The sequence below is a fragment of the Furipterus horrens genome, unplaced genomic scaffold (genome assembly GCF_987537825.1).
Source record: "Furipterus horrens unplaced genomic scaffold, mFurHor1.1.pri manual_scaffold_5, whole genome shotgun sequence".
Lineage (NCBI taxonomy): Eukaryota > Metazoa > Chordata > Mammalia > Chiroptera > Furipteridae > Furipterus > Furipterus horrens.
The window spans coordinates 59,408,856-59,421,021 of NW_028327175.1; the positions used below are offsets into that span (position 1 = coordinate 59,408,856).

The window sequence follows — 12,166 nt, forward strand, 5'->3', positions numbered from 1 at the left end:
TTTTTGCCTTCTTATATTCTCAACTCTCTCAAAATAATTCATTGTCTTAAAAATAAATGTCCTTAAATTTAGTATGAAAATTTAATTTTGTTTTTTTTACTAATTGAAATTAAGATAATTTCAAAATTAATTAATTAATCCATGATATTTTAATTTAAGAAAACTTTTTATTAGTAATATTTGTTTTATCTTCAGAAATTTAAAAACAGTGGCAGTTTTAAAATATATAAAAGGGTGTTTACATTTTATTGTTTCATTTCTCCTCTGCTCAATTAAAAACTGTCAGATGTGTTTATTTGGATAACTAAGTAAAACTGTATTTTTAATGAGTAAGCATGAATTTCAACTCTATTTCTATGCTATAAAATTTGAATAAGGATATGTCCTCTTAAAGCCTTTTAAAGATCATTTCATTTTTATTTTTTAATATTGTGGTTCATTATTATACCTTATCTTCTGTTCTCATCATGCAAGGCTTTCGAATTGAGCATACTTTCAGCAAACCACATGGCTGTCAGCAGTACTCTATAGGAGCTTACATTTTACTTTTAGCAGTTTGAAAGAAATGACTATAATGATTTTATTCAATTTTACAACATATTATATGAAGAGAAAGCTAGGAATGGAAAGTATGTAAAATACCTCAATTACCCAGGAAGGATAACTGTAACTTTGGTGAAGTTACAGAGATGGATGTACAGATTTGACACCTTTCCTTTGTATTTCTTTTTATAAAACATAATCATTGATGGTATATGTAAGTTACAACTTAAAGAAATGTGATTTTCAGGTATTTGCAAGCATTTTTATGCATGCATTGTGTAAAATCACATTGCATATCAGTGTAAGGAATTGTGTCCTTTTGAAAAGCGAAGGAAAATTTACTTGTGCTATTGTTAGTTTTGACCATGAGGACTTTATTACTTTCTTTAATTTATAGAACATTTATGTTCTGGTGCATGTTTTGGAGTGTATGAAAGTTTGTGTTTCCCATTATAGCATGTGCTTTTGTAACTTTTACATATTGAACTTCCTGAAGTTCTACTAAATAGAAGTATTTAGAAGTGAGATCTCTGTGTTAATAAACAATAAGCATGTATAAAGCTTCTAGAAAATTCAAAACGGAACTGTTTTATAATGTTCTGGAAAAGGTGCTGTAATAGTTGCATGTTTGGCATTTGGGTTTTGCTGAGTTCAAATGTTAAATTCATTTTCCATTAAGTATTTATCAATCTGTACATTTCACTTGCAGGAGAAATTTTACAATTCCATGTGATAAGAACACCCCCTGGTCGAGGAAATGTTACTGTTAACTGGAAAATTATTGGGCAAAATCTAGAACTCAGTTTTGCTAACTTGACTGGCCAACTCTTCTTTCCTGAGGTAAGACCACCAAGAAGAACTTTACCAAACATATATAGAAGAAAACAGTGCATTTTGAGAAAAATGGGAAAACTCTGATTATGTAATGCAAAGATTAATGGACGCTGATAGGAGGGTTACTTCCTTGGAACCTTAAAGGAGGAACATTACTTGACTAAAGAATTTCTGAGACTTAAGGAATGGATTTTTTTTCACATGTGCTTGGTAGATCTCCTTTGAAGAAACGGAAGATGTCAACTTTGTTTTTGCTAGACAGCCGCTAGCCATGGCACCTAGTCAACTTTGCTTTTGAACTGAGTTCTCTTGCTACTGTCTGGGCCTCCCATTGCTGTCAACTGTGTCATTCTGAAGATGATGATAGTACTCGTCTCTCTTTTCTTTCTCCTCACTGTCTTGGAACTTCAAGTGCATGGCAATAGCAAACATAGCTCAAAAAACAAATATCTTTTTATGTCCTGTTGACAAAGTATTGCATGAGGATAGTACTAGAAATATTTTTTTGAGGTGCCATTTAGAGATTCCGATACTTGGAAAAAGGTGATTGTTGAGAAATAATCATAAAATCACTTCTTAGAAAATTGGCAGCACTTTATTGTAACTGTCGTCTTCCTCTCTTCTTCACATTGGCTTGGCGAATTCTTGTTTGATAATGTGTTTAATTCTTTTTCTTTTTCTTTCCACTGTCTCATATTAAGCCAAGAGCCTAGAGCCTTTGTCTTTGAGTACTGGTCTCCCTGAAGCTCTGGTATTTTCCATGTCTTAGTTTTTTCCTGTTTACCCCTGCCAGAGAATCTCCCCAACTAAATTAGTTTGTCTGAAATTGTCAATAGCACTACATTGCTCAATGGATAATATCTGCATTGACCAGTTCAGCATTTGAGATCCTCTACAATTACTTCCTAAGACTCTTAAGCCTGGTTTCTCATTAGTGAATGACTTCTATTTAATATAGTTTTTAAACCACAGAACATGGTGTTTACATAAAAATGTGTTTGGATGCACAATTTTTAAGGCCAATAAAAATAGAAGGTATTTCGTGTTTAGGGACAAGTACAGGAATAAATTTCTTTCTGTTTGGCACAGGGGTCATTGAATAAAACAATACATGTACATTTATTGGATGACAACATTCCTGAGGAGAAAGAAGTTTACCAAGTCATTCTGTACAATGTCAGGACACAAGGTAATTCAGAATTCAGTTTAACATTTATACTGGTATATTACTCTTTTCAGAAAAAGTAATAGTTGCTGTCTGTATACTTAACAATTAGATGCACACCAATTAAAAATGTTATTTACACAGCTTCTCTTACTAAAAATGTAAAATCCAAAAACATCATCTCAGAATGGGAATAAATTATCTTTATGAACTCAGGAACAACCTCTAAAATTTTTGCTAAATATTTTCTTATGGATTAAAAAGCTTTCCAAAGAAACATTTTTTAAAATTAATTTTATGCTAGCAAACTAATTTGGATTTAATCCTTTTATATGGATATTTCAAATTCACTCATTTGGAGCAAACTATATGGGTACTTTCCTCAGTTTCTACTCAATTTCTATAATTCAGATAACCAGTATAGTAAATAACGACAAAATATGTCAAGTGAAAAACTTTATAATTTGCTATCTAGAAAAAGAAAATTAAAGTGTAGATTCTGTTTTCAACCTGAAGATTTCTGTTAGAGAAATGAACAAAATAGAACACTTTCTACCTACTTTAATGTTTCAAAGAGTGCGGTTATATTTTAAGTATTTAGAAGTTAATGCCAACCAAATCAGTCAGAGTTCTGTGGTCCCTGATATTTTTAGGAGTTCCACCAGCAGGAATTGCTCTGCTTGATGCTCAAGGGTATGCAGCTGTCCTGACTGTGGAAGCCAGTGATGAACCACATGGAGTTGTAAATTTTGCTCTTTCATCAAGATTTGTTCTGGTACAAGAGGCTAACATAACAATTCAGCTTTTCATCAACAGAGAATTCGGATCTCTAGGTTTGTGTTGCTCTAGAATGAATGGGTTTCCTGGTAGGTGCTTTAAATACCCTACTTGTTTGGATGAAAGCCATTGCTGAAATAAATCAGGGACAGGAAAAGCATTAATGTCTATTAATTTAATATAGGACTGTAACTTCTTTATTTTTGAAAGATTAAAGGAATTTTATATTGTCACAAAATGCTATGTAACAAATAGTCATAAAGCCTTGGTATCATAAAATAATCATGTTGGCTGTGGGTCTGCTAACTTGGGCTGGGCTTAGGTTGGCTCTACTCCGTATGTCTCTCATTCTTCTCTTGGGACCAGGAGGGGTACAAGAAAGCAGGCAAAAACATGCTGAGCCCCTTGAGGTTTAAGCTCAGAACTAGCACATCATCACTTTTACCACCAGCCAAAACAAGTCACACAGCCAAACTCAAACTCTAGAGGCAGGGCAGTATGCCTGTCCACAGTGGGACGTCACTGAGCCATTACATGGTGAATCAAGGATGTGGCAGGGGGTGAGGAATTGGGGCTAATTGTATAAGCTATTGCAGGTGCTTTTAGGAAAGCCAAAGATTTCCCAATGAGACTCTATTTTAGAAGTTTAATTATAAAATCTTTTCCAATCCAATTCAATTAGGAGCCATTAATGTCACATATACTACAGTTCCTGGAGTGTTGAGTCTAAAGAACCAAACGGAAGGAAACTTAGCTGAGCCAGATGTTGACTTTGTCCCAGTAGTTGGCTTTCTGATTTTAGAAGAAGGGATAACAGCAGCAGCCATCAACATAACTATACTTGAGGTAAAACTCTTTATTTTGTATTACTGTATTAAACCTGAATAACCACATAGAAAGTAGAAACTGATAGAATATGCTGATGTGCCTATATCAGCTTATCTATTTTTGTGATTTTTAAAAAACTACACAGTGTTTTCTGTTGTTGTCTAGATAGGCTCATCTGCTCTTGTGTATTTTATTATAGAAACATCTTGTGATAAAGATAATTTCCTTAGGGCCGTGCCCATTAGGATAGCATTGGCCTAAGAGATTCTAAACGAGCATTTTGATTACTCCAAGGGATTAATTGTCCCAGCAAATCCAGTTAGGTCAGCATCTTAGCTGTTAAGACTGGTTAAATTAGAAGTACTGAGAGACTCATGCGAGGCTGATGACATAAAATGTGATTATGGTCCAACTGAAAGTGATTGTTGGTGACTGAAACTGTGTTTTCAATGATTTTTCATATTGTGAAATCTTATGTTGTTTTGGGTCTTAGTGTTTCAGTTACCTAAATACATTTACAAGAGGTTTACGAAAATAGGACACATGAAGAGGATAGGGGATGGTATGCATGGGGATGCTGGAAGGGAGAGAGAGACAGAGAAAGACTGTTGCTTTAGAAAAATATTTTTCCATTACTATGTATTTTGGAGGCTCTGTTTATAAAAGGATTTTAGTTCCTCAGTGGCTTTTTACTTTTACAAAATGATAAATAGTGTAAACCATCTACCATCTGAAGTAACTCTTATTTTGTTGATTACCATGGCACTGTGACCTAATCTGATAGTATGAGAGCTCTAAAGTCATAAGATAAAAGGTAATATTATGTCAGTATGTGACATACACCACAAGATTTTATAGAACTCTAAGGTAAGTCTTATTTCAAATATCTATTAATGTAACTGAATATAAATCAATAGACTGTCCCTCAGCTATGTTAGTTTTTTTTTAAATTAATTAATTAATTTGTTTATTTATTTATTTATTTGTAGAGAGTGGGGAAAAGAGAAAGAGAGGGAGAGAAACATCACTGTGCGGTTGCCTCTCACTTGTGCCCCTAACTGGGGACCTGATGTGCAACCTAGTCATGTGCCCTCACTGGGAATCGAACTAGCGACAGTTGGCTCGCAGGCTGATGCTCAATCCACTGAGCCACAGCAGCCAGGGCTTGCTATGTTGGTTTTTAAAGCAGAAAAAGTATAGCTACCCTTCTCTTTTTTAGAGTCTAGTTTTATGAACACAGGGTTTCCAGTTTCTTTATTTTTTTTCTCCCCAGGTCTTTGAAGTTCTTTCTATTCTTTGAGTATAAGAGTAAGAGTTTACAGGCCTGTATACAGAAACAGGCCAGGTGGGAATGGTGAGGGGAAAGCTGTTGCATGGGGGTAGGAAATTGTAGGGATAGGTGTGGGACAGTTCCTTTTACATCAATACATAAGATAGTTTAGACACTCTCACCTTCATTTTCTTATTTTTTCATGTGGAAATACATTTCCATTTAATAAAATGAAGAGAGAAGTGTACATTGGTATGTACGTACTGATATTATATATACATGTATACACATTAAGTTTCTATGTAAATATTGTTACCTGTCTGGTCACTACTGGTAAGTAGTCCTCTTGAGCACTTGTCTTATTTTCATTGCTTTTACATGGCTAGTGTTTAATAGCAATAGTGTAACAAATAGCTATCACTTTTAAAGGACACCCTCAGTGGGCCAGGTACTCCACAAACACTATTTTTAATCATTATGACAATTTCCAAAGTAGTTATTATTTTGTCATTAAAAAGATGGAAACATTTAACATGGTATATGCTTCCATTTATTTGTATCTTCCTTAATTTTTTCTTCAGTGTTCTGTAGTTTTCTGAGTACAGGTTTTTAACCTCCTTGTTTAATTTTATTCCTAGGTACTTTATTTTTTTTGTTGCTATAGTAAATGGGATTTCCCCCTATTTTCTGTTTCTGATATTTCATTGTTGGTGTTCAAAAATGCCTTCAATTTCTGAATACTGACTTTGTAATCTGCAATTTTCCAAATTCACTTATTAGGTTGAATAGTTTTTTGGTGGAGCCTATGGAGCCTATAGGGTTTTCTACGTGCACTATAATGCCATCTGCAAATAATGACAGTTTTACTTTCTCCTTTCAGATTTGGATGCCTTTTATTTCTTTTTCGTGTCTGATCACTGTGGCTAGAATTTCCAATACTATGTTGAATAAAAGTGGTGGAAGTGGACAACCCTTGTCTTTTTCCTGATTTCAAGGGGAAAGATTTTAGTTTTTGCCTGTTGAGTATGATGTTGACTGTAGGTTTCTCATATATGGCCTTTATTATGTTGAAGTATGCTCCCTCTGTTCCTATTTGCTGAGGATTTTTTCATACATGGGTGTTGTACTTTATCAAATGCTTTTTCAGCATCTGTTCTCATGATCATGTAATTTTTGGCTTTCATTTTGTGTAAGTGGTGTTTATTGATTTGTGAATATTATACTATCCTTGCATCCCTGAGATGAATCCCACTTACTCATGGTGTATGATCTTTTTAATGTATTGCTGGATTCAGTTTGCCAATATTTTGTCGACAATTTTAGCATCTGTGTTCATCAGCAACAGTGGCCTATAGTTTTCTTTCTTTGTTGTGTTTTTACCTGGTTTTGGAGTTAGGATAATACTGGCCTTATAAAAAGAGTTTGTGAGTCCTCCCTTCTCTTGAACTTTTTGGTATAGTTTGAGAGGGATAGGAATTAACTCTTCCTTAAATGTTTGGTGAAATTCGCCTGTGAAGCTGTCTTGTCCAGGGCTTTTGTGTGCTGGGAGTTTTCTGATTACTGCTTTAATTTCACTTGTTTTCAGTCTGTTCAGGCTTTCTGCTTCTTCTTGATTCAGTTTTGGAAGATTATATGTTTCTAGAAATTTGTCCATTCCCCCAGGTTGTCAAATTTCATAGCATATAGTTGTTTGTAGTAATTTCTTACAGTCCTTTGTATTTCTGTGGTATCTGTTGTAATTTCTTCTCTTTTGTTTTGATTTTATTTATTTGGGTCTTCTCTCTTTTTCTCGATGAGTCTGGTTGAAGGCTTCTCAATTTTGTTTGTCTTTTTAAAGAACCAGCTCCTGGATTTATTGATCCTTTGAATTGTTCTTTTAGTCTCTATGTCATTTAATTCTTCTCTGCTCTTGATTGTTTTCTCTCTTCTACTTGCTCTGGACTTTGTTGTTGTTCCTCAACTTCTTGCAGATGTAGGGTTAGGTTGTTTATTTGACATTTTTCTATCTTTGAACTTCCCTCTCGACTGCATTCACTGTGTCCCATAGGTTTTGGGTTGTTGTGTGTTTATTTTTATTTGATTCCAGAAATGTTTTTACTTTTTTCCTGATCTGATTGTTAGCCTATTCATTATTTAATAGCATGTTATTCGTTCTCCATGAATTTGAATATTTTTGAGTTTTTCCTTGAGGTTGATTTCTAGTTTCATGCCTTTGTGATCTGAGAAGGTGCTTGATATGATTTCAGTTTTTTTGAATTTGTTGAGGCTGGTTTTGTGTCCTACCATGTGATCTATCTTTGAAAATGTTCCATGTGCATTTGAAAAGAATGTGTAATTTGCTTCTTTGAGGTGAAAGGTTATATATATATCATTTAAGTCCATTTGATCTAGAGCAGTGGTTCTCAACCTTCCTAATGCCGCAACCCTTTAATGCAGTTCCTCATGTTGTGGTGACCCCCAACCAAAAATTATTTTCGTTGCTACTTCATAACTGTAATTTTGCAACTGTTATGAATCGTAATGTAAATATCTTATATGCAGGATGTATTTTCATTGTTACAAATTGAACATAACTAAAGCATAGTGATTAATCACAAAAACAATATGTATATACGTGTTTTCCGATGGTCTTAGGCAACCCCTGTGAAAGGGTCGTTTGACCCCGAAAGGGGTCACAACGCACAGGTTGAGAATCGCTGATCTAGAGTGTTGTTCAGTGCCACAATATCGTTGTTGATTTTTTGCTTGGAAGATCTATCCATTATTGTCAATGGGTTGTTAAATCTCCCTACTATGAGTGTGTTGCTGTTGATATCTTTCTTGAAGTCCTCTAAGATTTTCCTTACATATTTGGGTGCTCCTGTGTTGGGTGCATCTATGTTTACAAGAGTTATATCTTTTTGATGGGTTATTCCCTTAAGTATTATGTATTGTCCATCTTTGTCTCTTTTTATGGCCTTTGTTTTGAATTCTATTTTGTCTGATATAAGTATTGCTATCCCAGCTTTTATTTTATGTTCCTTTGCTTGGAATTTTTTTTTCCATGCCTTCACTTTCAGTCTGTATAGACCTTTTGTTCTGAGGTGAGTCTCCTGTACACAGCATATATGTGGGTCATATTTTCTTATCCATTTGCTACCCTATATCTTTTGATTGGAGCATTTAATCCATTTACATTTAAGGTTATTATTGATAGATACTTATCCATTGCCATTTTTTCCCTTTGTACCTGTGTTCCCTACCCTTTCACTCCACCCTCCTCTCTCTTTTTCTTCATCTTCTTAAATAAGTCCGTTTAGCATCTCTTGCAATGCTGGTTTGGTGGAGAGGTATTCTTGTAGCCATACTTTTTTTGGTCTGGGAGACTCCTAATTTTGTCTTCCACTTTAAATGAAAGCCTTGCTGGGTAGAGTAGTCTTGGTTGCAGGCCTCTTTTTTTCATTACTTGGACTATTTCTTGCCATTCTCTTCTGGCTTGTAATGTTACTGTTGAGTAATCAACTGATAGCCTTATCAGAGCTCCCTTTTGTGTTACTAGCTATTTCTCCTGTGCTGCCTTTAAGATTCTCTTCTTGTCTTTGAATTTACCATTTTAATTATGGTGTGTCTTGGGTGGGCCTCTTTGGGTTCATTTTGGTTGGGACCCTGTGTGCCTCCTGCACTTGCATGACTTGTTCCCTCATAAAGTTAGGGAAGTTTTCTGTCATTACTTTTTCAAACAGGTTTTCTATCCCTTGCTCCTCTTCTTCTCCTTCTGGTATCCCTATGATACAAATATTATTACATTTCATGTTGTCCTGCAGCTCCCTTAAACCCTCTTTGTTACTCTCTTAACAAATTCCATTATACAGGTGGTGTTATTAACTATAGTTACCATGATTTATATTAGATCCTTAGACCTTATTCATCTTATAGCTAAGTTTGTACTCTTACCAATCTCTCAGTCAACCCCTTGACAACCAGTTTTCTATTCTGTTAGTATGAGTTTAAATTTTTTATTTTTTATTCTACATGTAAGTGATACCGTGCAGTATTGTCTTCTTCTGTTTGGCTTATTTCACTTAACATAATACCCTAAGGTTGATCCATGTTATTGTAAATGGCAGGATTTACTTTTTCATGGGTGTATAAAATTCCATCATGTGTGTGTTTGTTTCATATTCTTCATCCATGAAGTCTTTGACAGACACTTAGATTGTTTTCATATCTTGACTATTGTGAACAATGCTATAATAAGCAAAGGGGTGCATATAGCTCTCTGATAATCCTGTTTTATTCCCCTTTGGATACATACCCAGGTGTGCAATTGCTGGATTATGTTTGTTTTAAAAATTTCTTGAGGAACCTCCATATTGTTTTTCATAATGGCTGTACCAATTTATAGTCCCATCAACAGCACACAAGGGTCACTTTTCTCCACTTCCTTGCCAACACTTACCTCATGTCTTTTTGACAATATCAATTGTAATGGATTTAAGATGATAGCTTATCGTGGTTTTCATTTGCATTTCTATGATGATTAGTGATGTTGAGCACTTTCTCCTGTACATGTTGACCATTGTGTATCTTCCTTGGAAAAATGTTTATTCAGTTCCTTTGTGCATTTTTAGTCACATTGTTTGATTTTTGGTATTGAGCTTATGAGTTCTTTATATATTTGGGTATTAACTCCTTATCAGAAATACAATTTGCAAATTTTCTTTTTGTCCTGCAGGTTGCCTTTTCATTTTGTTGATGGATTCTGTTGCTGTGCAGAAGCTTTTTAGTTTGATGTAGTTCTACTTGTTTATTTTTGTTGTTTTTGCTTGTGGTACCAAATTAAAAAAAAATCATTGCCAAGACATGGGTTTTTTTTTTTACATGTTAATCTTTTCTTCTCTGTTATCATTTTTATATTTTCTGTATACCATTAGAGCATTTATATTTATAAGATTATTTACAAATAGCTTGTGAGAGGTGATTACTTTGAGAGCATAGTTATAGGAAATTTAATGGCTGTAAATTTTGCAGGATGATATACCAGAACTAGAAGAATATTTCCTTGTGAACTTAACTTATGTTGAACTTATCATGGCTCCTTTAACTTCATTTCCTCCTAGACTAGGTATGTTGGTTTTTTGTTTCTTTCTTTTTAGTTACTGCAAACAAAGTAAAGTTATTTTATTTTTTTTAGTCAGAAGTGATCATTGTGATGTTTGTTAATATCAGCTGGGTTGGGAGTGGAGGGACAGCAATGTGATTGCAGGGGGCAGGGGATTGGGGGGAGGGGATGTGGAGGAGGGTACAGGGAGTGTAAAATGTGATGGAAGGAGAATAGACTTGGGGTGGTGAACGCACATTACAGTGTACAGATGATGTTTTGTGAAATTGTGCACCTAAAACCTGTATAATTTTGTTGACCAGTATCACCCCAATAAATTCAATAAAGATGAAAATATAAGCTATGTGTGAAAATAACTTTGCTTTTAGATTTATTTTAAATTAGAGACTATCATGTATTGTGGTTTTGACCAAATGATTATTGTGTGATGCTTTTTACATCTTACAACTATTTTATTAACAAATTTGTATCTTAAAATAGAACTAATTCTTAGGAAGGCATTTTTTATTTTTAAATTTAATTTGCTATTTTCATTATATCTCTAAATTATCAGATGATTTTATTTTTTTTTAGGTTACACAGAGCTTTTATTTATGTTTGTTGTGTTCTTGTTTCTTTTTTGACTTTTTATCTCTTCCTTTTCATTCTTTAGAAAAGACTCAGTTAATTCATTACAGACTGAAAGGTAAAACTTGAGCCTCAGTACAAATTTATGTAGATTATTTATTTTAAAAACACAAACTCCTGTCATGGTTTAGACACTTAATATTGGGAGATTTTGTCTGGAACTTGTAGGTGTGATGGCCCTGTAGGTGGTGGTAGTGAGTAGCACTGAGGTAGCCTGCTTCCTATCCCTTGGTTAGAAGGTACCCTGGGCAGAGGGGAAATTAATCTGGATTAAAGGAGGAGAGGCATGGTCAAGAGCAGTGGCTTTGGGAATAGGGGTTTCTTGTTCACTTCTGGGCTCAACATTGAAAATATCAAAAGGAAATAATCGGTTTATAATATACTATTGTTTGAAACATTTCAATTCTTTTGCAAAAGAAATAAATGACTCCAATGACTAGGCTGTTTATATCAAGTAATTATTAGAAGATAATTTTCATTCACACTAAGAAAATTCATGAAATAGTTCATATTTCCTTCAATCTCATATTAAAGGCAATTTGAATAGTATAACTTCTGTTGGGTGCTTCCTGATGTTCCTGTTTCAAGTGGTTTGTTTGTTAGTACTCTTATTCCTTATTATCTCCTCATTTTACAGATGAGGGAGCTGAGGCTAAGAGAAGCTAAGTAACATGCCCAAAGTGCACAACTAGGATAGTGGAGCGGACCTTCGGCTTTGCAGCCTCTGGCCTGATGGGCACAGACTCTGATTTTATATTATTTGTTCAACAATGCATTCTCTTCACTCAGAGTGAATTACATTCTCCCTATTTTCCCTAGTTAGTCAGCTGCCATAGGTCCCCCAGGTTAACATAGTGCCTGTGAAATTTAAAAGGTAAAGGACAAAATATTTTTTAAAAACTGTAACAGGGTTATTTACTATTTCAGGACTGAATTGGGTGGACAGAATACAAAATAAAAAGGGATAAGAGAGGTTTACTTCAATGACAGTTTCTCTATTTGTCTTAACTGTTTCCTCACC

The 12,166-nt window shown here is 34.4% G+C and overlaps 1 protein-coding gene across 1 annotated transcript in view; it reads left to right on the forward strand.

The window, feature by feature from the left end:
- ADGRV1 (adhesion G protein-coupled receptor V1) overlaps positions 1-12,166 on the forward strand; it is a gene marked incomplete at its 5' end in the record, with an annotated part of 466,202 nt that overhangs the window by 81,715 nt on the left and 372,321 nt on the right. Inside the window, 5 exons of the mRNA XM_090278998.1 lie at positions 1,253-1,383; positions 2,467-2,566; positions 3,196-3,375; positions 4,002-4,165; positions 10,428-10,521. Of these exons, the coding sequence (XP_090135124.1) occupies positions 1,253-1,383; positions 2,467-2,566; positions 3,196-3,375; positions 4,002-4,165; positions 10,428-10,521 (669 nt within the window). The remainder of the gene's footprint in view (positions 1-1,252; positions 1,384-2,466; positions 2,567-3,195; positions 3,376-4,001; positions 4,166-10,427; positions 10,522-12,166) is intronic.